The following is a 25,630-nucleotide window of genomic DNA, read 5'->3' as shown; positions in this document are numbered from 1 at the left end:
CCCATTTACCATAGCTCTTCCCTTCTCCCCCTTTCCCTTATGAGCCAGAGGGGCCAGCTTGACTTGTCCCTAATAGATCATTCCCTCAACAGTATCTGAAATTGTATTCTGTTGTTGAGGGAAATGGCCACAGGGGTGCTCTGCAATGTCTACCTCTCTCCCTTACCTCCCCTAATAGTCACGTAGTTATCTGTCTCCTGTCTTTTGGGGTGACTGATAACCTGATGACCTCTATAACAATCACTGCCTCCCAAATGATCCAGAGTTCATTCAGGTCCAGCTCCAGCTTCCCAACATGGTCTCCCAGGAGCTGCAGCTGGAAGCACCTCATGCAGGTGTAGTCATCAGGGACATGTCCTGTCCCAGATTTCCCACATCCTGCACTCGGAACATTCCACTGCCCTAGCTCTCTCTATTAACCCTTCCTATTTTAAAAATAAATGACCTCACCTTCTTAGAATCAAGCTCTTCCTCAGCTCTCCGGAGCCTCTCAAGCCAAAGCCTCAAAGCACCACTCCTGCACTGTGCCACTCACACACTGGCTGCTCCTCACTAGCCACTCCTCTTTAGCTACCCTCTTTTTATTTGTCCCTGCCAATTATCTCAAGTACTCACTCCTACAAATCAACTCTGTTTATCCTTTCAGTTGCCTTCCTCACTCTTTTTAAACTGTCTCCCTTCCACTCACCTCGTTACCAAGAGTTTTACTCCTCCTCCCGAAACTCCTGCAATCCAAAAGGCCCGAATCCCTGCTACTCAGTCTTTTTAAACTGTCTCCCACTCACATCTCTACCAATATATAACTATGTTTTATAAAATTTTGCAATATAAATTCAGAGTTCAGTTGAAATTATTGGACGACTCACCTGCAGTTTTACTTATCCTGGACTTCATCTTCTGTTCACATATTTCTCTGGCATGAAGTAGCAGGTAAATCTGTTCATCTCGAGTCATGACATCATCTGCATCAACCTGAATACGCCAAAAGAAAATGAGCAGAGAGGTTCATCAGCAAGATGGAGAAGGTGACGGAGAAACCCAAGGTTCAGATAACAAAATTACCAAGTACAGAAAGAAAATGTCTTTACATGGAAAGCTTTTCCTGAAAGGCCACTGAATCTTTTGTAGTGAAACTGGCTAAATGTGTGATACAGGGTTAGGAGACATGTTTATTGAGTGGGATTGGGTAAAGGGATTACTGTAGCAAATGGCAGCACAAAAAAAACTAGAGCAATGGTTGACACTAAATCAATATAACAAGGCTTAAAAATGTTTGTAAAGTTTACATCCAGAAACTTCTACAAGTGACCTCATGCTGTGAAGAGGTGTAGCTGTAAGCTCCTAATTTTTTTTAATATTTTGCACTCGCTTTTAAATAATCAAACAGCTTGAAGTTTATTTCTAAGACTGTCAATTATTACTAGAAGACCTCTCATGCCAAAGAAAGTAGCTAAAGTATCTACATTTAAAACCATGAAAGAGAAGATGAGGAAGAATTGAAGAAAGAAACTGAGATCAAACTGGATATTCTTTTGACGCTTGGAATGGCTACCAAAATGATTGGAAAGCTGTTGATGGATATTAATAAAGATTTAAGAATGTGGGCCAAAGAAATTGAAAAGAAACTAGACTCGATTTTGGATTCATTATCTCAAATAGAAAAATATCTGAAGGCATTGGAAGTGGATGGGATTACGCTGAACAATCAGCTGGACAAATGAGCAAAAACATGAATCTTTGATTGCTGACAACAAATGGCTAAAACCCTGAGTAATAAATTTAGAAAGCAGGGTCATCAAAATAATTTTTGCACGAAAGAGGACATTGTAAAGGGTAAACCACCAATAAATATTTTTACAGAATTACTTACCGGATTGTTCTGGATTTAATCCTGAAAAGAGCACATCACTCTTTATCTGTAAAGAATACTTCAGAATATCCTAGATCTTTCAAAAAAGGAGTTAATTTTGAGCATGGCTCGGTCAAAGAAAGAACTAATTTTTCAAGGACTACAAAGCAGACTCATGGAGGATTACTGCCAAGAAGTGGTTACTCTCCATAAGGTCTACAATGAGGTAATGGCGGAGTTGCCTTACTCTACTGTAAGATTAAGGATCACCAACAGAGGCCAGAAGATATTTTTACATTCACCTGAAGAGGCTTAGATCTTTGTGAAAAGAGAGACTGCTGTGGTGATGTCAACCTCAACTTCAAGATGAGTGAACTTTTGCTACTCGAAACTGGACAATTTCAATTTACAAGAGGGAGAACAATTTTTTCCTCTTTTCTCTTTGGTCTTCTGAAGTGATAAATGTTGGAAATTACTGTATCTGTGAAATGCTTTTGATTTATATACTTAATCAATTATACACTAATAATAGTGGAGTTTACCATTTGGCAATCAGAAAATTGTTATTTCTGTTAGTTTTACCCCTCCATAAATCTTCGTCTGCGAAGCCAAGCCAAAGAAAAGAAAGAAATAATTACTCTGTGTGCATGTGTCCAAAGCTTCTTTGTCTGTTTAATCTATGGATATACTTGCTTATATTTAAAAGTAAGGGGGACTATTTGGTATGAAATTGCTTATTAGCAATAAATTGTTTGACTGTTTAATAATTTTTCATCTTAAAATATCTATATATTTTAGCATTAAATATTAAGGTGATATTTTACAGACTAACTATTGCTAAGTAAAGATGTGCAAAGGAGGACTTGGAATATAGTTCAAACATTAGCAGGGTGTTATCAGAGTCTTGATTATTTTGTTTTGTCTTAATACAGGGAAGAACTACATATATTACATGTTTAACTGGGAGAAGTAAAAACAACAGTGGAGGCAATGGGGGATTGAAACAGATTTTTTTGAGTTGTTCACATTTTCCTTTAGTGACCTTCAAGAAGGGGAGGGTTGGAAGGGAGGGATTTGTTTGGACTGTCAAGGTACAAGGTTTTTATTAACAATTTACTTTTTCATGTTTTGTTTTGCAGCACTGATTCAAAGGTGTGGCCTTTGGAATAAAGATAAAACATGTCCCAATGCATCCACTTACTCTTGCTCGATAGTAGAAATTATTTGAGTGATGGTATCTAGTAAAACTATATCATGCAGTGTGCAGGAGCTTAATGGACCCACAAAATGAAGAAGGGTACTTGCTCACATCAAACATTTAAACACAGATATTACCTTCTTTCAAGAAACACACATGAAAGGGCAGATAAAGATAGACCAATGTTCAATGGGGAGAATAATGCTATCATTTATCTTCAGTAGGTAAAATCAGTGGTGTCTCCATTCTAATCCAACAAAATGTCCCATTTGTACTTCATAAATGTACCACAGATAAAATGGGGCTGTGTATTATCCTCACTGGGACATTACATAATAAACTGGTTGTATTAGCTAATATTCACACTCCGAATGTGGATAAACCTGCGTTCTTCGAAAAATCTTTTGCTCTACTACCAGATTTGTCTAAATTCTCACTAATTTTAGATGGGGACTTTAACTGATGTTTTATCACAGTATTAGACCATTCTCCAAACAGAAAGGTTAATCCCTCGAAATCAGCTATGTGGAAATTTTTGAATCCCTCTAGTAGAGATTAATCTTTTTTCTCGCGTATACATTGTGTTTATACCAGGACAGACTATTTTTTAATTGATAATTAATTGATTAATATGATTAGAACATGCAAATATCAAGGTATAGCTATGTCAGATCATGCTCCAGTAATTTTAAATATGGAGTTTCAAGTATTCCAAGTACTAAAAAACAGTGGCGATTTAATACTATATTACTTAAGAGCAAAGAGTTTTTGACTTTTTTAGAACATCAGATTCAATTTTTTCTTCATATTAATATAACCCCAGAGATTTCCAATTTAATAGTCCCAGACACAATGAAAGCCTACTTATGTGGTCAAATTATTTCATATACAGCTGGAATAAACAAAAAGATCAGGATAGAAAGAATGGATTTGATCAATCAGATTAAACAGATTGATTTATAATTTTCCCAAAAGAGAGACCCAGAATTATTTAATAAAATAATTGAACTCAAAACTAAATTTCATCTACTTTTCACTCATCCATTTGAACAACAGATTTTGCGAACTAATGTCAATTTTAAACTCACAGAGCAAAATCTGGTAAATTGCTAGCCAATCAATTGAAAAATAAAATTACAGGTACACAATCCTTAGTCCACAACCCTTGGGGGACAGTGTGTTCCAAATTTCAGATTTTTCCGGATTTAGGAAAGCTAGATTTAAGACCACCCAAATTGTGCTGCCATAATAAGTTAAATCTTCCTGATGGTACAATAACCATTGATCACTAAAATAAATGATACTTTTAGAGATTTCTATTTTAAACTTTACTCTGCAGAATTTAACAATGAATATGATCTGATGAATAATTTCTTAGATCATTTGGATGTACCGATTATATCTCAAGAAAACATATAAAGCTTGGAGGCTCCAATTTTATAAGAGGAACTTCAAAAAGTAATATTGTCTTTACAGTCAGGTAAAACTTCGGGTCAAGATGAATTTCCAGTGAAGTTTTATAAATTATTTTCTAAACAACTTATTCCTCAATTAACCTTAGTACTGGGTAATTACCTTCTTTCAGTGAGGCTGGTATCTCTGTGATTTTTTTAAAAAGGGAAAGATGCAGATGATGGTGTGTCCTTTAGACTGATTGTGGAGATGAACATTTTATCAAAAATTTTAGCACATAGAACATTCTACCAGGAATAACAAATTTATTAATGAATATTGTATATTCTCCTTCTACCTATCCTAATGAATGGATTCTTTCCTTATTTTTGTACAAGATTTTATTCAATGGATAAAACTTTTATATGTATTTCCAATAGTATCAATTCATGCTAATTGTTAACAATCAAAGTTTTTTTTTTAAATTACAAAAATGGATGTGACAGGGTTGCCCTTTAAGCCCCCACTTTGATCTAGTGGTTGAGCCGCTAGCTGTTGCTTTATGAGCAAATGAAGATTTTAGAGGATTGCTTAGACGGCCTGTTGATCATAAGCTGTTTTTATATGCTGATTACCTTTTCCTTTTTGTATCAAGATATTGTTGTTACTTACATTTTTTAATAGGTTTGCCGGTTATAAACTTAATCTACACAAGCGAATTATTACCTCTTACTTTATATTCTAATCATCCATATAAAATAGTGATAACTAAGAATTTTTAAAACCTCTTTAAAGAAAACTTTGCAGTTTTATTGCCATATATATATGGCAAGGAAAGAAACCAAGATAAATAAAAGTTATCTTCAGAATACAAGAAACGAGACCTGTCATTACTTATTTTTAGATTTTACTACTGGACTATGAACATACAGAATATGTTGTTACCATTTGATAATAGAGTTAGATTGAAATGGAATTGAAATCCTTTCTGGGCAGTATTGGGTTCTCTCTATTCCAAAATTAACTAAGAAATTAATAATTAAACATAGACTGAAGTTTTGGAGTCAATTTAGGATTTTTTTTTGAATTTTGGGATTTTTATTTACTTGTCCTATTTTATTTAACCATCTATCTCAACCTGCTATTTTAGATGCAAGCTATGAAGAATGGAATTGACTAGGAATTAAAAATTTTAAGGATCTTTTTATCCAACAAAATTTTGCATCTTTACAATTGATGACAAAATTAATCTGCCAAATAGACATTTTTTTAGGTATTAATCAAATTAAAAATTTTATTCGTTCTAAACTTTCCATATTTCCACGTTTTCTGGACCCAAATTTCAAACATGAACTATTTGATTTACAATTTGTACATGAAGGTATAATATCCACTTTATATTATAAAATATTGAAATATCTTTAATCAGGATCAAAACTGAAGGGAGAATGATCTTAACATGTCTTTTTCAGAAGAAGGTTGGGTTTTAATTTTGGCCCTTATCCATGATTCATCTCTGTGCGCTAGGCAAAGTTTGATTCAATTTAAAGTGGTGCATAGAGTACACTTTTCTAAAGTTAAGATCGCCAGAATTTACACAGATATCAATTCAATGTGTGACAAAGGTAAAATATTTGAAGCCTCTTTGATACATATGTTTGGGTTTTATCCCAAATTGGCAGAATATTGGATTGATATTTTCAGAACCTTTTCAGCCATCTTTGTGATCGATCTAGTAACATGTCCCTTAATTTCAAGTCTTAGCATTTCTACATTACAGGATAAAAGAGGAATATTGCTGAAATGGAAAGAGGACATTCCATCCACCCATAGACGATGGCTACTGGAATCATGTCCTTTTTAAGTTTGGAAAAAATGAGACAGAATGTGAAGAAGATTAAGATTTCTTTTGATGAGGCTTGGGGTCCATTTATGACAATTGGAATGATCAAGCTGTGGGGATGCAGTAAATGGGCATGTTTGGTTGGATCTCCAGAGGCCATTGCTCAATTTCAAGTCTGCTTAGCATATTTATTTCAAACTTGGTTGGCAGCTGAGGTCGGAATATCAGAACCAACCTATGTTTCTTTTTTCTTCTTATAATATTCAATATATGTATGATTGGAATTTGAGTCCATGTATTATTATTTCTATATAATATGATACCAATCTAAATGCATAATATATTTGATTTACATGGATCTACAAGGTATCTGTTACATGATAAAACTCAATAAAAATTATTTTAAGAGAAGAGAAAGTTTACATCCAATATTTTTTCTTCTCCCAGTTATGTTGGGGATGACATTTGAACCTGAGTGACGATGGTTAGAGTGAACAATGAGAGGCTGGAGGGATTCAATTGGACATGCAGAGTCCATGGATAGAAATGCTCAAAGGTTGGGGATGAGGATTGGGATCACAAAAGCATTGTGTTACCTCCATTAACATCAATAATCTGAAAATTCACAGGCAACTCAACCACAGGTAATGCTATAGTGAAGCCCACACTTGTCCTCAACAACTTGTCCACCAGAGGTCACTGGGCAACTAAATCCACTTTGATCTGAGAAGGAGTTTCCAGAGTTGACGAAAGGCTCAAGCTCAAAATGTTGGTCACCGTTTACTTCATATGGATCCTGCATGACCTGCTGAGTTTCTCCAACTCTTTTGCACTTGATCTCAGCATCTGCAGATTTTTTTGGTTTAACCCCAGTTTTCAGAGCTTACTCCTTAAAAATATCTTCAATTTCTGCATAGCAGCTCTTGAAGAGCTGACATTGGAGCTGGCAAGCAATATTCATTTCCTGTCTGACACACGCTCTGCAATGAACCACAGTAAAATCAAAAAGTGGGGGGGGGGGGGCAACAAATAAAATAATTTTATTCAGGAGGGAAGGCAAAAGTTGCAGATTCAATTGTCTCTATTTATTTATTTAAATAAATGTTCTATTTTAAATACTATAGATAGATGGATGGATAGATAGATAGATGGATGGATGGATAGATAGATAGATAGATAGATAGATAGATAGATAGATAGATGGATGGATGGATGGATGGATGGATGGATAGATAGATAGATAGATAGATAGATAGATAGATAGATAGATAGATAGATAGATAGATAGATAGATAAACCACCTAACCTACTCTATTAAAAAAAAACTAACCAAAAGAAAAACATCTGAGCAGCTTATCCTGAGGGTTATATATATTTTGTAGCTTTTGATTCAAACCCTGAATCAAAAAAAAAGGAAAGACTATATATCATTTGGAAGAATGAGTACATCTAGTCACATTAAAAACATTGACATAAAATGAAAATAAGACACCGTATATCTTCAAATTTCACCAATGAATCAAATACATGATTTCTATTTTTTTTCTAAAATTAAACAGGACATAATATGAGAAAACCATTGAAACACTGTTGGAGGACAAGAGTCTTTCCATTTGAATAGGATGGCTCTTCAAGCCAACAATGTAGAGAAGGCCAAAAATCATTGAGCAGGTACAGATGAACACCCTATGACTGGTTTAATAACCGTAAAAAGAGCAGTTATTTAATTGGATCATATCGCCACCTGAAATATAGTTGAAAATATATTAAAAATTTATTTCCAATAGATTTCTAAGGATGGACAAGACCAAAACATATGTGTCAATGTAGCAATATAAGATTGGCATCTGTGACAAGTAGGGTCAATATTAGAAAGGATACAAGCCATATTATCTTTGGACATGTGAACACGATGCACCACTTTGAATTGGATTAAGGAATGTCGGGAACATATTGAGGATGTATTCACCAATTTAAGAATCTTGTCCTATAAATCCTCCAGTAAGGGTCTTGAAAGTCTCAATTCTCAAGCCTTTTAAATCTTATCATGAAGTACTGGATGTAATTTCAATAATCTATTGTAGCGGCAGCTACACTGTTCCTGAAAGAACACACACAACCAGACGGGTTGAGCTCAGTGAGCAGAGCTGCTGGGCTATACTTATACTCCCAGCCTGGACCTAGCTGAGAACCGCGCTGGAGAGCGCTGACATCACCCGGGCGTCATGTGGTTCCCCAGCGTGGGCTTCTGAGCCCTGTGCTGGGAGGAAGGGAACACCCCCAATGGCACCATTTTGGCCGGCCGCCCCGCCGCGTGACTTACAACAAGCGGGGCCGATTCACCTGCCGAGTGATGAGCCACCACACAGCCCCCCCCCCCCCCCCATGGAGCTGGAGCGCTGTACAACCCTGTACGGCCCCTCGTACAGTTGCTGCAGAGGTGCTGCAGTCGGGCCCTGCCGAACAAAAACATATTCCGTGGAAAGCAGTTCGCCGGGAACGTGAGATGGACGGGTGCCATGCCTGGGCGGCGGTTGACTCGAACGAGTCCAAGCATACCCTGAGGTGAGGAAGTAGTTCATGCGGAGACCGCTTGGGATTTTGAGGTGCACCGTAGACCAGCTCAGCAGATGATGCCTGCAGATCCTCCTTGGGAGTGGAGCGGATGCCCAGGAGCACCCAAGGCAGTTTGTCTGCCCAGTCGGGTCCGGTGAGGTGTGTCTTGAGTGCCGACTTAAGGTGGCAGACGTTCGACCAGACCATTGGCCTGTGGGCGGTAGGCCGTGGTGCGGTATAGCTGCATCCCCAACCTGTTGGCGAGCTGTGCCCAGAGCGCAGATGTGAACTGGGTGCTCCAATCACTGGTGAGGTGACCTGGGACGCCAAACCGGGCGACCTAACAATGCAACAGTGCTCAAGAGCAGGAGTCGATGGAGGCGTCTAGCATCGGGATCATCTCAGGCCAGCGAGTGGTGCGGTCCACCATTGTAAACAGCTAATGGTTGCCTTGGGAAACAGGTAAGGGCCCAACGATGTCCACGTGAAAGTGGCTGAACCATTCCCAGATGTGCTTGAACTCCTCTACGGGTGCCCTTGTGTGTCTGTGCACCTTGGACGTCTGGCAATGGGTGCATGTTCTGGCCCAGCCTGCAATCTGTTTCCACAGCCCATGCCATATGAACCATTTTGCCACCATCTGGACCATGGACCTGATGGACGGACGTGAAAGGTCGTGGATGTGACGGAAGACCTGCCTGTGCCAATGCTGGGGAACCACTGGTCGTGGGATACCCATGGAGATATCGCACAGGATGGTGCCTTCGCCGCTCAGAGTTGGGAGGTCTCGGAACCGCAGGCCCGAGATGGCGGTCTTGAAGGCCCTCATCTCCTCATAACACTTCTGGTCCCGGGAGAGCTGGTTGAAGTCAAGGCCAGGCGTCAGCACGCAGATGGCCGGTCACAAGAGTGCAGCAGCAACCACATTGTCCTTCCCCACCTTGTGAAAGCAGTGACCTTCGCAGCGCCAGGCGTGGCTCATTCAGCCATGATGGTATGGCCCAGGAACTGCATGGACTCTTTCCCAAACTGGCCAGGTTGATGGTAAGGCCGAAATCGGCCAGCCGGGAGAAAAGGGCGTGTAGGTGGGCCTTGTGTTGCACCTGGTCCTTGCTGGCGATGAGGATGTTGTCCAAATAAATAAAGACGAAATCCAAGTCCCTGAGGCGTTGGAAGGTCTGAGCAGCGTTCTTGAGCCCAAATGGCATGCGCAGGGATTCGAACAAGCCAAAGTGGGTGATGATGGCCGTCTTCGGTATGTCCTCAGGGTGCACCAGGATCTGGTGATATCCACGTACCAGGTCAACCTTGGAGAAAACCCTCCTACCGTGCAGGTTGGCCGTAAAGTCTTGGATGTAAGGGATGGGGTAACGGTCAGGAACTGTTGCCCCATTGAGCCGTCGATAGTCTCCGCAGGGACACCAGCTGCCGGAGGCTTTTGGGACCAGGTGAAGTGGTGAGGCCCACAGGCTGTCAGACTGCCAAATAATCCCCAGTTCCAACAGGTGCAAATGCTCCTCCTTCGCCACCTGGTGCTTGTCAGGTGGGAGCCGGCATGCCTTGGCATGAACCGGAGGGCTCTGCGTGGAGATGTAGTGGAACATCCCTTGGCATGGCGAGGCAGCGGAGAACTGTGGCTTGAGGAATGTTAGGAATTCATCCAGGATTCGCTGGAACTCGTCTCTGGGCGTGCTGATCATAGCCTTCTGCAGTTGCTCCGAGCAGGAGGCGTTGAGGCGAACAGCCTGGAAGGTACTGGCATCCACCAGGCACCTACCTCGAATGCCCACCAGAATCCCATGTGCGAGGAGGAAGTCTGCATCCAGGATGGCAGTCGGGAGGGACGAGAGGGTGAACCTCCACGTGAAATTTCGTTGGCCGATCTGGAAGTGGTCTGTCTTGTGTCCATATGTCCGGATTTCTGTTGTGTTGGCCGCACGGAGGGGAGGTTCCTGGACTCGAAGGCCGTGGCCGGGATGATGCTGATCTGGGAACCACCGGCCGCTGACTGAGTCCCGCAGGTAGAGGAGGCTATGTCATTGGCCAGCCACCGCAGCCATTAACAGCAGCCGGCCTGGTCATTTCCCTGGAACGAGCAGGGCTGATGACACTTCCAAGCTTTGGCTCTCCAGCGCTGGTGGTAGAAGCAGAGGCCTGCAGTGGATGCTGTGGCCTTGGTTATGCTTTTGGGGGCCCCTGCAAGGACTGGATGCAATACCACAGCACTTGGGACGGGATTGGCATGGTCATGCCCGTGCCTTATTACCTGCTGGACCACTGAGCCCTCTGGGAATCGTGCAAGCCATAGCTCTTGGGCCTTCTGGGCGATTTTCCTCGGGTTGGTGAAGCTCTCCTGGACCAGCAGCAGCCAGATGTCCCCAGGCATATGGTCGAGGAAGATGCGCTTGAAGAGTGGGCAGTTGGTGTGCTCACCCAGGAGTGCGAGCATCTCGTCCATCAGCTCCATCGGGGACCTGTCCCCCAGGGCGTCGAGGTGCAGCATCCGAGCAGCATGCTTATGTCTGGATAGTCCGAGGGATTTGGTAAGCACTCGCTTGATGATCTCGTATTTGTCTTCGGCAGATGGGTGCTGAACGAGGAGCAGCACGCGTCTGGTGGTGGCCTGGTCCAGGGCAGCGACCACGTGGTAGAATTTGGTCGTGTTGGACGAAATCTGGCAGAGGTGTAACTGGGCCTCCGCATGACCGAACCAGGTCTCCGGCTCCTGAACCCAGAATTCAGGCAGTTTCACGGCTATAGCACTGGTCCCAGGCTCGCTCATGATGGGATCAAAGACATTTGAACCAGTCGGGGTCACCAATTGTAGTGGCAGCTACACTGTTCCTGAAAGAACACACACAACCAGATGGGTTGAGCTCAGTGAGCAGACTAGCTTATTGCAGGCTGCTTGGGTCTACTTCTACTCCTAGCCTGGACCTAGCGGGCTTCTGAGCCCCATGCTGGGAGGAAGGGATCACCCCCCGACAGCGCCATTTTGGCCAGCTGCCCCGCTGAGTGGCTTACAAGCGGGGCTAGTTCGCCTGCCTAGTGGAGAGCCACCACACTATCGTATATAATTCCAATTAATCTTTTCTGTGAAGTATTCAATTGAAAAATATTATCAACTTGATCTGGTGGATATACAAATGGAAAATCCAGTAATATGGTATTTAATAAATTTGTAATCTGTAAATATCTAAAAAAAATAGTATTTGGTAAGTTATTTTTACTTCCAAGCTGTTTAAAAGACATTAAACTACCTTCCTTAAATAAATTTCCAAAAGAAGTAATACCTTTCATTTTCCATATAGAGAAGGATTAATCAATTATTGATGGTCGAAAAAAATAATTATGAGAGATAGCACAAGGTAAAACAAGGTTTATTAAATTATAGCATTTTCTAAATTGGAACCAGATTTGTAATATATGTTTGAGTTTTGGATTAGATATATCCTTATTAATTTTGGAAGATTTTCCAATTTATCAGAATAAAAAATGCAAGAAATTAGATAATAAATATTAACAGCCCAGTAATAAAATCTAAAATTAGGTCGGGCCATACCTCCATCTGATTTCAATTTTTGTAAATTAAATTTACTAATTTTCCAATTTTTGTTCTTCCAAATAAAGGAAGAAACTTTTGAGTTAATATTATTAAAAAAAAAGACATTGGGATGAAAACTGGAAAAGCTTGAAATAAATATAAACCATAGATAATATTATCATTTAACTGCATTAATACAACCTATTAAAGATAATGATAAAAAGAGATAATCTAGAAAAAGACAATATCCCATACTTGAATAGAGGAGAAAAATTAAGTTTTTATAAATCTTTAAATTGTTTAGCAATTTTAACCCTTAAGTATCTGAAGGTTTAATTTATATCCAGAGAAAAAGTTGAATTGAGAAAACACAGATAATATAGCTGGGATAGATCTTTCAGGATCTAAAATATAAACTAATAGGTCATCTGCATGCAAAGAAACCTCATGAGTTATTCCATTTCTGACTCAATGTTTGATGAGTTGGGAATATTTACTCTACTAACACACTCTGCTCTCTCTAGACAAGCCAATTCTGAATCCAAGCAGCCAACTTTCTCTATATCCCATGCTTCATGACTTCAGGATGAGCCCTCCCATGGGGATCCTTGTCAAATATTTTACTAATTTCCACATCCACTACCCAACCTTTAATAATTCCTTTTGTCACATCCTTAACAAACAATTAAGCTTGTGAGGCACACACTGTCCCTCACAAAGCCATCTGATGGTCCCTAATGAGAATCCTCTCCAATAATTTCTCCACTACTGACATGAGACTCACTGGTCTATTATTCCCAGAATTCTCCCTATTTTCCTTCTTGAACAAGGGAACTACATTTGTTATCCTCCAATCCTCTTGTACCATTCCTGTGGTCAAGAAGGATACAAAGATCATAATGAGTGTCCCTTCAAAATCAACATTTCCTTACCTACATTAATGGCCAAAATACCTTTCACTACATCATATATAATCTAAACAAGGCTTTAGAAAGCTGCAAAATATAACCCTTCATACTTTGGAAATAATTTAATTAAAAAATACTGCAGATGTAGAAATCTGAAATAAAAACAAAAACTGCTCTAAAATATTTAGTGGATTGGGCTGCATCTGTGTAGCTTAGTTATGGACAAGAGAGAAGACAAAATGGAACATTGTTTAATTAGGGAAGGGCTGTGGAATTTGGGAGAGTAAATTTGGAACTGACGTTCTTGGCGAAATGTAAAACCAAAGTGTGGAGGATGGAAGATGTTTAGAGACCAATTGTACAGGATTCTGGAAAGGTGTGCCCCAAAGAGAAAGGGGAAGCATGGTAGGGTAGAAGAGCTATGATTGACAAGAGAACTGCAACAGTTAGTCAAGAGGAAGAAGAAAACATTTGTCTGGTTTGGGAAGCAAAAGGTGGTTCATGAGAGTTAGATAGGAGACAGGAAGGAACTTAAGAAGGGACAGCAGAAGTAGAAGGGGCACAGGAAGGCCTTGGTAAATAAGATTAAGGAAAAATATGAGGCATTCTATGCATACATGAATAGGAGGATGACTAGTGTGAGAGTAGGACCACTCAGGAATAAAGGGGAGAATATGTGCCTGGAGGCAGAGAAATAGAGGAATTCCTGAATGAATACTTTGCTTCAGTGTTCAGCAGGGAAAGGGAACTTTTAATGAATGTGAGGGTGATGTAGAACAGCAAATGTGCTGAAGCATGTCAAGGTTAAGAAAGAGAAAGCACTGGATCTTCTTAAAAATAGTCAGATAGACAAGTCCCTAGGTCAGAACAAGCTATATCCCCCAGGTAATTGCAGGACATGAGGAAAGATATTGCTGGGGCATTGATAATTATCTTTGCATTCTTGCTGCTGCAGGAGTGGTACAAGAGGATTGGAGGATGGTAAAAGTTCAAGAAGGGTAATCCTGGGAATGATAGACCAGTGAGGCTTATGTCAGTAGTGGACAAACTATTGGGGAGGATTCTTATTAGAAACAGTCAGAATGGCTTTGTGAGGGACAGAGTGTGCCTCACAAGCCTAATTGAGTCTTTTAAGGAGGCAACAAAATGAATTGTTAAAGATTGGGTAGTGGATGTGGTGCATATGGGTTTTACTTAGAAATTTGACAAGAATCCCCATGGAGGATTAATCCAGAAGTTATGAGGCATGGGATGTAGAGAAAGTTGATTGCTTGGATTCAGAATTGGTTTATCTATAGAGGGAAGAGGACATTAGTTGATGAAGTGCATTCTGACTGGAGGTCAGTGACATGGTGTTCTGCAAGGATCTGGTCTGGGACCCCAGCTCTTGGTGATTTTTAGAGAAGTTGAGAAGGGAGAGAGCTGGGTCAGTAAGCTTGGAGATGAGGTTGGAGGTGCTGTCGATAGTGTAGAGTGTTGTCGACAATAACAGGCGATACAGATGAAATGCAGAGTTGGACAGAGAAGTGGCAGATGGGGTTCAATCTGAAAAAAGGTGAAGTGATGCACTTTGAAAGATCAAACTTGAAGGCAGAGTATATGGTTAATGATAGGATTCTTAACAGTGTGGAGGAACAGAGGGATATTGGGGTGCACATCCAAGGATCCCTCGAAGTTGCTGTGGAGATTGGTGGGGTGGTTAAGAAGACATAGTGTGTATCAGCCTTCATTACTCAGGGGATTGAGTTCAAGAGCTGTGCTGTAATGCTGTAGCTCTGTAAAACTCAAATTAAACCACACTTAAGTGTATTATGTTCAGTTCTCTTTATCTCAAATACAGGAAGGACGTGGATGCTTTAGAGAGAATGTAGAGAAAATTTTCCAGAACATTGTCTGGATTGGAAAATGTGTGTTATGAGCCAAAGGTGACAGAGCAAGGACTTTTCTTTTTAGAGAGATGGAGGATGGAAGTGACTTGATTGAGGTATATAACAATATGAGAGCATAGATTGGGTGGACAGCCAACATCTTTTTTCCCAGGGCGGCAATGGCCAATGCCAAAGGATATCCATTTACGGTAAGGGAAGGAAAGTTTAGGGGAGACATTAGAGCAATGGTTTTCAACCTTTTTCTTTCCACTCACATACCATTTAAGTATTCCCTATGCCATCGGTGCTCTGTGGTTAGTAAGGGATTGCTTAAGGTGGTATGTGGGTGGAAAGAAAAAGGTTGAAAACCACTGTTTTAATCCTACCTATTTGACTCGTTATGTGCAAAGTTTCATAACTCCAAAGGAAATGGGCCAATGACAATTTTTCTCAAGCAAAATAGTTCAGTAACAATTGGGTCTAGAGCAGTGATTCTCAACTTTCCCTTCCCACCCTCATACCACCTTAAGCAATCCCTTACTAATCACAGAGCACTGATGGCATAGGGATTATTTAAATTGGTATGTGAGTGGAAAGAAAAAGGTTGAGACCACTGCATTAGAGGCAAGTTTTTTTTTAACACAGAGTATGGTGGGTGCGTGGAATGCATGGCCGGGGGTGGTGGTGGAGGCTGGTACAATAGGGGCATTGAAAAACTCTTAAATAGGCACATGAATGCAAGGAAAGCAGATGGTTATGGGGTGTGAGGTTAGGAAAGGTCAGATTAGTCTTGGAGTACTCTAATACAGGTTGGCACAGTATTGTTGACCAAAGGGATATTATAGTACTGAACTATGTTCCTTATAGACCCTGATCCAACTGATATGATATGGTCCAATTATTAATGCTAACAGACATTTCATAAGAATGTGGGGTATTCATGGTTGAATTATTTGATTTGACACAAATGGCATTCTTCATCTGTAATTACATAGCATTTTGGATCCAGATAGTGAAATATTTTTGTGAGTGAATTGTAGCTTTTATCTGGAGGTGAGATGATTAAGCCATGTCTCTGATGGCAAGATGATCTCTGGATGGTTAGAATTTTGTTTGAAGGTCAGACAATCCTCAAAATGAGGCTCACATCTGCTGGTTGAATTCTTTCTTGATGGCTAGATTTGTTTGTTGATAGCTAGTAGAAGATAGTCAGACAGCACTTGACCTTTCACATTATGTTGATCCTTGAGCCTCATCCACTGTTTTACCATCTCCCCAGATCTCCTTAGTTTCCAAGCATCTATGAAATTCAACCTTTAAAATATTCAGACTGAGCATCCACAGTCATCTGAAACTAAAATAATTAAACCTGCATATAGAAAGTTCTCTTCCTTTCAGCTGTCCCTTCATCCTTGTTCTGATTCTCCAGATAAAAGAAACAACTCCATAGCATAACCATATAACCCATATAACCCGTTTACAGCATGGAAACAGGCCATGTCGGCCCTTCAAGTCCGTACTGGTTCACTTGAACAAATCCACTAGCTTCTCTGCAAACTCCTGAGGAAGTAGAGGCTTTCTTCATAATGCCATTGGTGTGTTGGTTCCAAGAAAGATCTTCCGAGATAGTGACTCCCAAGAACCTACATTTGCTCATCCTCTCCACCTCTCTGTTCAGAAATCTGATGGTGGAAGCCTGCAGACATCATGGTTAAAACAAAAACAATGCTGGAGAAACTCAGCAGGTCAAACTGCATACTCTATATAGCAAAGACAAAGATACAGAACCAACATTTTGGGCTTGAGCCCTTCATCAAGATCGGGAAAAATGTCAGCAGACAAGATGGCACTGATCTAAAAACATTGTTTAACTGGTTGAAAACTGTTGGGCTTAATATTGTTTGGCCAGTGACTCCTCAAATATTTCTCTGTGTGGCCCACAACCAAAAAAAATTTGGCCGACCCTGCTGTAAGATTTTAAGGGAGCTTGACAGGGTAGATGCTGGCCTGATTTCACAAGTGGGATATAATCACAAACAAGGAGACAAGATCTATATATCCTGCCATTCCCTCTCAGAATCTTCGTGATCAGAGGTAGAGGGTAGTGGTGTAAGGTTTTTTTTATGATTGCAAGTCTGTGACTAATGGTGTTTCATACACATCTGTGATGGAGCTGACATTATTTGTGCTGTATTAACAACTTGGCTGTGAAAGTTGGAAGTAGAATTAGAAAGTTTTCAGATGACATAAAACGTGATGGTATTATGGTTAGCGAGATAAGTTGATGCTATAGCAAGATATGGATCAGATAGACCACACATGTCAAACTCTGGCCCGCGGGCCAAATTTGCCCCGCGATATAATTATATTTTGCCCGCAAGATCATTTCAAAAATGTATTAGAGGTGGCCCGCTGGCCGCCGCGGCAGTATAGCGCATGCACAGCTAATACTATAAATCCCAGAATGCATTGGCGTCAGCCCGCTAATCGCCCCCACCTCCTCTGTTTACGTTGCAGGGTCTCATCATGGACTCTGGTTTTGGGGCCTGGCAGGTGTCACGGGAAGCCAAGGCCGCTTCCCAGCGCCCGGAACCGGAGGCCTTGGGCCTGACCTCGCCAGGACCGTTGCCCACTCCCCCTCCCTGCCGCAGGCCGACCCGCGACTCATGGTGAGGGGGCCGCTGATCCGCCGAGTTGCCTCCCTGCAGCGAGAGCCGATGCCCCCGCACTGTCGTTGTCCAACCCGATCGCCCGCAAACCCTGCCCTCCCGCACACAGGCCTGAGTAAGTACTATAAACTTTAATCTCAGGATAAAACGATCTTCCAATAGTTTCATGTCACAGTGATAAATATATTCCTGGTTAAAAATGGTCCTGCACCTGGATACAAGCTCATTAGGCATAAAACTTGAAAAGTGTGTCAATCAAAGGATATCTGTACCAATAGAAAAAGGGCATGGCAAATAACCCTGCTAGAGTTCATGCCCACAATCAGTCACCCATTTGATTGTTTCAGGAATCATGTTATTCTCCCACATTCTCAATAGCCCTCAGATTTTACTATTTGACAGCACACTAGCAACATTTGACAAATCCTCTATAGAGAAATATTATTTATTGAATATTTTATTTCTCATTTGTTAATGCTTCTGGAAAGAGTTTATCCAAAACTATTATTAAACATTTATTTTAATAAGAAAAAGTTTAACATTACATATGTTGAAAGAAGAGAAAACATGCAGATGTTGTTGAAAATTTTCAATAAATATTTAGTTCGGCCCTCGACTTAGTCCAAGTTTTTGATTTTGGCCCTCCGTGAATTTGAGTTTGACTCCCCTGAGATAGACAATGGTCAGAATGTTGGCAGGTGGAGTTTAACCCCTGATGAATATAAGGTGCTGTATTTAGGAAGTCGAATAGGTATAGGATATATACAATAAATGGTAGGGTGCTGAGGAAATAGTGGGACCCTGGGGTTCGGGTCCACAGCTCCCTGAAAATGCTAAGACAGGCAGATATAGTGTTAAAGACACGCTTGCCTTTATTGCAGCCTCTGCATAATCTTTACAGGATCCTTGGGTCCAAAGGATGTGCTGAGACTTATGTTTTTTTTTAATTTCTCCAGAGCTTCCTCTTCTACTGACTTAACCTCTCAGTTAAGTTTTAGGGAATCCTGGTTCGGTCCTGCCATCACAAGCCTGTACCACCCAAATATACCTATGTGAACAGTTAACCTATTTATGGCGAACATCTTTGGAATGAAGGAGGAAACCTGAGCAGATACAAGAGAATGTACAAACTGATTACATATGGCAGCAGATTCAAATCCGGGAGGCTGGTGGTGTGACAGCATTGCCACTTTCTTCTTCTGATGCAGACTGCATGGGAACTATCTCGCCCAACTTGGACTCTTATTTGAAAGGAAGGTCCTTGGTAAGGGGAAAATACTTGCACGATGGGTAGATTCTTTGTTTACTTTCTGGTTTCATCCTATAGTTGATGTGCAATTTTCATTTTAAAGGGACGTATTAATTTTTAATTTTTTTAAATTTATCTACAACATGGTAGATGATCATTCTGGCCAATAACGCCCATACCACCCAATTAACCTACAATCCCTTACATTTTGGAAGGCAGGAGGAAACCGCAGCACCCGGGGAAAGGCAACATAGGTCATAGGCAGAACGTACAAACTCCTCATAGACAGCGCTGGATACGAATCCGCATTGCTGGTGCTGTAATAACATCATGCTAACCATTACGCTTCTCTGTGGATTGTCACCTTGTCGTGGTGGAGAAGCCTGTGTGGTCCTGTGATTCCAAGAGTGATGTCATCTGGAACTATGCTCCTGGTAGGGTCACCCATGGTGGTCAGCTCAAGGGTGAGGTCCTTGACAAAGAATAATCCAACTGAGTCCTCAATAGTGGAACAGACGGATGAAGTTACTCTGAACTCAACAGTTGTGAAGGTGGACAAAGGCTGCAACAAATCCATCAGCTCCAATCGTTGTGGTTTCCATGCCATTGAAACTAGTTGGTTGATTTGTGAAGTATGGTGTGTTTCTTGGAGTGCAACATCAAGTACACATTAAAAAAATACATGCACAGGCGTCTTCACTCTGTGGATCAACAGAATGAAGGCCAACATCCTTAACCTCGAGTGATAGCCACAACAAACTGCTACGCTAACTGAGCTACCCTGGAAAGTTCTGCAAATTTGCTTTAATTTCAATAAAATGTCTGGTGAAGCTTCATAAGATGGCAATGATAAGCAATAATATCAAGACCAAACATCATAAAGAATGCCTGTAACAAATTTGGATCTCTGTGGATTGCAGAAGGGATCTATTGTTATCATGTACCTCAAGACACAGAGTCTTTAATTGAACTAAAATATGCCAAAATAAAAGCTCCCTTTACCCATAATTAAAATGGTAAATGGGGGCTTCATTTCAAGCTATTCTGTTAGTGTAAACCATTAAAACTCATTTGAAAGATTGGATAGGACAATAATAGGGCAAAAGGTGAAAATTCAAACTGCGGCATAATCAGATTTGACACATGACTTTAGCAAATAGAAGCTTCATTGAAGCTCATGCCTTTAAAAATTAGCCTTAAATGTCCTCGGGTCATTCCACTGTATTTTACAGCCAATTAAATATTTTAAAGCATTTATGTATGAGATATATACTTCCTGTTTTGTGGAAACTGCCAAAATGTTTGGCCTGGAAGTCAGCCTGAAGAAAACTGAGGTCCTCCATCAGCCAGCTTCCCACCATGACTACCAGGCCCCCATATCTCCATTGGACACACAGAACTCAAAACAGTCAACCAGTTTACCTACCTCGGCTGCACCATTTCATCTGATGCAAGGATTGACAACGAGATAGACAACAGACTCGTCAAGGCAAATAGCGCTTTTGGAAGACTACACAAAAGAGTCTGGAAAAACAATCACCTGAAGAAACACACAAAGATCAGCATGTACAGAGCCGTTGTCATACCCACGCTCCCGTTCAGTTCTGAATCATGGGTCTTCTACCGGCATCACCTACGACTCCTAGAACGTTTCCATCAGCGCTGTCTCCGCTCCATCCTCAACATTCATTGGAATGACTTCATCAGCAACATCGAAGTACTCGAGCTGGCAGAATCCGCAAGCATTGAATCCACGCTGCTGAAGACCCAACTGTGCTGGGTGGGTCACGTCTCCAGAATGGAGGACCATCGTCTTCCCAAGATCGTGTTATATGATGAGCTCTCCACTGGCCACCGAGACAGAGGTGCATCAAAGAAGAGGTACAAGGACTGCTTAAAGAAATCTCTTGGTGCCTGCCACATTGACCACTGCCAGTGGGCTGATATCGCCTCAAACCGTGCATCTTGGCGCCTCACAGTTCAGCGGGCTGCAACCTCCTTTGAAGAAGACCGCAGAGCCCACCTCACTGACAAAAGACAAAGGAGGGAAAACCCAACAACCAACCCCAACCAACCAATTTTCCCTTGCAACAGCTGCAACCGTGCCTGCCTGTCCCGCATTGGACTTGTCAGTCACCAACGAGCCTGCAGCAGACGTGGACATACCCCTCCATAAATCTTCGTCCGCGAATCCAAGCCAAAGAAAGAAGAATACTTCCTGGAACATCTCACAATGCTACCCATTCAAACAATTACACAGAAAAAAAGTACTTATTTAGGTCAACATGATTGTCATTTTACAGTCTCAAAGATATTCTACCAGAGTCCACATTAATCAATAGATAAGAGGCCCAGACAAAATGAATAGAAAGGACCTTGGTGCCTTGGCAGAGATAGTCATGGAAGTAAAGTAAATGGAGGAAGGATTACAATGGACTGAAGAAAACATTTCTCAAAGAACACTGAAACCTGTCTGAAAAGGCAGGTGATGAAAGAAGCATTCATCACTTCTAAAAGCATCCAACTGAAGATATAAAGAGCTATGGGGTAAGAGCTGGGAGTGGACCTAATTAACATTATTTTCATCTGGTATGGTCTTCTTTGACAAAGATTTCCATTATATTACAATTAAAAAAATAAGAGTTAAAAGTTGTTTTCTAAAAGTTATTTTCCTCCTTTCTAAATTGATATGCAGACTGTGGCCCAGTCCACTTCTGCAGCCATTGCAGAACTTAGAGACACAGTGTGATGAAGAGCAACTTGTTGTGGTGCTATATAACTGACAATGAAGTGAACTTATAGAAGGTGGCCCTCACCTCTTTCAAATTGTAAAGTCATGGAAATCTATGCCATAAAAATGCAGTCATTGGTGTCAGGAAAGAGAGAAGTCCATTTCCAGAGTTGAGGTAAGAAGGGTGGATCCTCCTCCAACCCGAATTGACAGATTGTCTGTGTCCTAGGCAATGCTAGGCCTTCCAGCATGCTTTACAGCACAGACTTACACTGGTAACCAAGTTCCATGCATGTCAGGGAGGCACAGGGCCCCTCCTAATGCAAAAGGCTAGACAATCTACCAAGAATGGCCCCATAAGTGGCGAGCCCTGACCCAAGATCCCAAATCAGCCGCTTAAATTCACATGACACCGAACAATAAGGAAAACTATTAAAATTAAATTAAATTAAACACACACACAAACACACACACACAAACCTATATATACACACACACACACATTCAAAGCAATCAAAACAATTTAAATGAAACTAATTAAATAAAGAAAAAAAACATTTCAAAAGCAAATGAAAAAGTATATGCTTGAAATACTACTTCCTGACCTATTGAATATGAGTAGCCATTTTTATTTTACTTTTAAAAGCTTTACCTACCATTCTCCCAATAGTTTATTTCTCTAATGGTCCAATGGTCATATGGCCCAGTCTCTCAGTCTGAGAGGTGGGAGTTGCCCCACTCCAGATTCCCATGGCCAGCACACTTCTTTAGAGACTGTTGCACCACAGCATCCACTCATAAATGTTTCCTTGGATATCTCTGGGGGTTATCCCAGAATCATATAATGAGGATCAATGCAATGTGTTTGAGGAATTAATTTTCTGTAGTGAAGTACTACTCGCTGAGCTATGAAAGAAAGCAATGTTCAAAACTGATTTAATCAGGCCTTTAACCTGCACTTTTATACACTTCTGTTCCCGTCACTCAAGCCCGAAGTGACGTCATTGGATAGGACAAAAATCCGTCCTGTGTGCAGATTTTTTCCCATGCTTGTATCAGTGCATCCACCATTTTGGGAGCTGATTTACTTCCCGGTAAGTGGGTTGCCACATGACCCCACCCAACAGAACTGTCAATCCCACTCCTGGCATCCAAAGCCTGTATCTGTCTGTGTTTTGGCGGTCTGCCCCTGCGCCATGATGCCTGAACCTTGACTGGCTGGCCCAAATCCAGATGGGCCAGTTTGAGTTGATCTATGGTAAAGGCTTTTTCTCTCCCTCCTATATCTGAAATGCACGTGGAACTGTTGTGCCTTACCACTTTAAAAGGTCCCTTGTACAGCCGCTGCAAAGGTGCCCGGAGCACTTCCCTCTGTTCGAAAACAAACTTGCAATCTCACAGGCCCCTGGGTATGTAGGTCCTAGTCTAACCATGTTGCGATGTCGGCCCGGGTGCAAAAGTGCAAAGCCTCTCGCAGAGTTTCCCTAAGACTGCTGCAGGTGATTCCTTCTGCCCCCGTGGGGCTGGCACTAATTCTCCTTGTACCACAGGGGCACACCGTAGACCAGTTCTGCTGATGAGGCATTTATGTCGTCCTTGGGCACCATGCAAATTCCCAGCAGGTTCCAAGGTAGCTTGTCCACCCAATTAGGTCCTTTCAGGCTTGGCACAAGGGCCGACTTCATATGCCTGTGGAACCTTTCCACCAGTTCGTTGGACTGTTGGTGGTATGCAGTCATGTGGTGTAGCTGGGTTCTCAGCACCCTGACCTATGTCGACCATAGGCTTGAGGCGAACTGGTCACCCCTGTCGGGCGTAATGTGTCCCGATAGTCCAAAACACACCACCCAGGTAGTAATCAGGCCCCTGGACAGGTTTCCATAGTTGTGTCCGCGAGCAGAACCACCTCTGGCCATCTTGTGAATCGATCCACCATGGTGAGCTGGAACTGGGCCCCACATACACGGGCAGGGGCCCCACAATGTCTACGTGTATGTGGTCAAACCTCCGACATGCCGGCTCAAAAGACTGTTGTGGGACTTTTTTGTGCTGCTGGATCTTGGACATCTGACAATGTGTGTATGCTCTCACCAAATTGCTGACCTGCTTGCTACCATCTGGGCAGTCGCCCTGATTGATAGATGTGCTAACCCATGCACTGCATCAAATGCCTGCTGCCTCTGAGCTGCAGGAATGATTGGATGAGGTCGACCCATAGATATGTCACTCAGGACAATAGACAGTAGGTGCTGGAGTAGGCCAATTGGCCCATCGAGCCAGCACCGGCATTTTTCAGATCATGGCTGATCATTCTCTGACAGTATCCATTCCTTGCCTTGTCCCCATAACCCTTAACTCCCCTGCCCACAAGAGCCTTATCTAACTCTCTTTGGAACATATCCAGTGAATCTGCTCCTACCACCCTCTATGGCAAAGCATTCCACAGATCCACACTTCTCTGCGTAAAAAATTCTCCTCATCTCTGTCCTAAAGGGCCTTCCCTGTATTCTTAAACTATGCCCTCTAGTCCTAGTCTCTACCAACATTGATAATCTTATACACCTCAATCATGTCTCCCCTCATCCTTCTAAACTCCATCACATATAAGCCCAGTCTTTCTAACCTTTCAGCATGTATCAATCCTGCCATCCCAGGAATTAACCTTGTAAATCTGCGCTACACTCCCTCTGTAGCAAGTATATCCTTTCTCAGATTTGGGGACCAGAACTGGATGCAATATTCCAAGTGATGTTTCACCAGGGCCCTGTACAACTGCAGGAGGACATCTTTGCTCCTATAATCCAATCCCCTCTTTATGAAAGCCAATGTGCTATTTACCTTCTTCATAGGTTGCTGAACCTGCATGCTAGCTTTTAGTGACTGGTGTACGAGTCCACCCAGATCCCTTTGCACTACCCCACTCCCGAGCTTGACTCCATTTAAATAATACTCTGCTCTCTTATTACTGCCTCCATCTTACATTCCTCCGCCCACTCCCCCAACCTGTCCAAGTCCCTCTGCATTTTCCTGACATCCTCCTCGCCCTTTACATTGCCACCCAGTTTAGTGTCATCAGCAAATTTGCTCATGTTGTTAATAATCCCTTCATCCAAATCCACTCCCCTGGGACCACCGGGATGTCTTCCAGTTGCGGTCCCAAGTCTCCCGACCAGTAACGTGGGATTTTGTCGTCCACTTGTTGTGCCTCCGCAAGTGCACCATAGTCCACTTCTTGGGATAGGGCCTGTTCGGACTGGATGGATGGAGAGGAAAGCACATATGCTACGATGTTGGCCTTCCCCAAAATATATGACAGTTGACTCTTTTGATAAGCCAACCAAGGGTCTGACACTTTAGTGAGGGCAAATGTTAGAGGCTTATTGTCCATAAAGGCTGTGAAATCCCTACCTTCTAGGAAGTATCTAAAATGCTGGATAGTGAGGTACAGTGCCAACAACTCCCGATCAAACACACTGTACTTGAGTTCAGGTGGCCTCAGGTGCCTGCTGAAGAAAGCTAACGGCTTCCAATACCCTTCCATGTGTTGCTCCACCATTCCCCTGATTGCTGTACTGGATTCATCCACTGTTAAGGCCACGCGCACATCCGTTCTTGGGTGAACCAGCAACACGGCATTAGCCAAGGTGTCTTTAGCATTCTTAAATGCAGTCGACATGCAATTCCTCATCCCAAGTATGTCTTATGCTTTGACTGACATTAGGGCAAACAGGGGGCACATGATGCGAATGCCTGAGGATAGAAATCAGCGAAAGAAGTTTATCATCCCAACAAACTCTTGAAGGCCATGCTTAGTTTCTCCAGC

At 41.9% G+C, this 25,630-nt stretch overlaps 1 protein-coding gene across 2 annotated transcripts in view; it reads right to left on the bottom strand.

Annotated features, from left to right (window-relative positions):
• Nucleotides 1–25,630, bottom strand: part of pth1r (parathyroid hormone 1 receptor) — a 162,775-nt gene that overhangs the window by 75,992 nt on the left and 61,153 nt on the right. For both annotated transcript variants that reach the window (XM_069922121.1, XM_069922122.1), the window contains exon 2: nt 867–972. In XM_069922121.1, the coding sequence (XP_069778222.1) occupies nt 867–972 (106 nt within the window). The remainder of the gene's footprint in view (nt 1–866; nt 973–25,630) is intronic.

This window comes from Narcine bancroftii, chromosome 2 (assembly GCF_036971445.1).
Source record: "Narcine bancroftii isolate sNarBan1 chromosome 2, sNarBan1.hap1, whole genome shotgun sequence".
NCBI lineage: Eukaryota > Metazoa > Chordata > Chondrichthyes > Torpediniformes > Narcinidae > Narcine > Narcine bancroftii.
The sequence above is the reverse complement of the archived record's forward strand: the minus strand, read 5'-3'. Positions and strand labels throughout refer to the sequence as shown.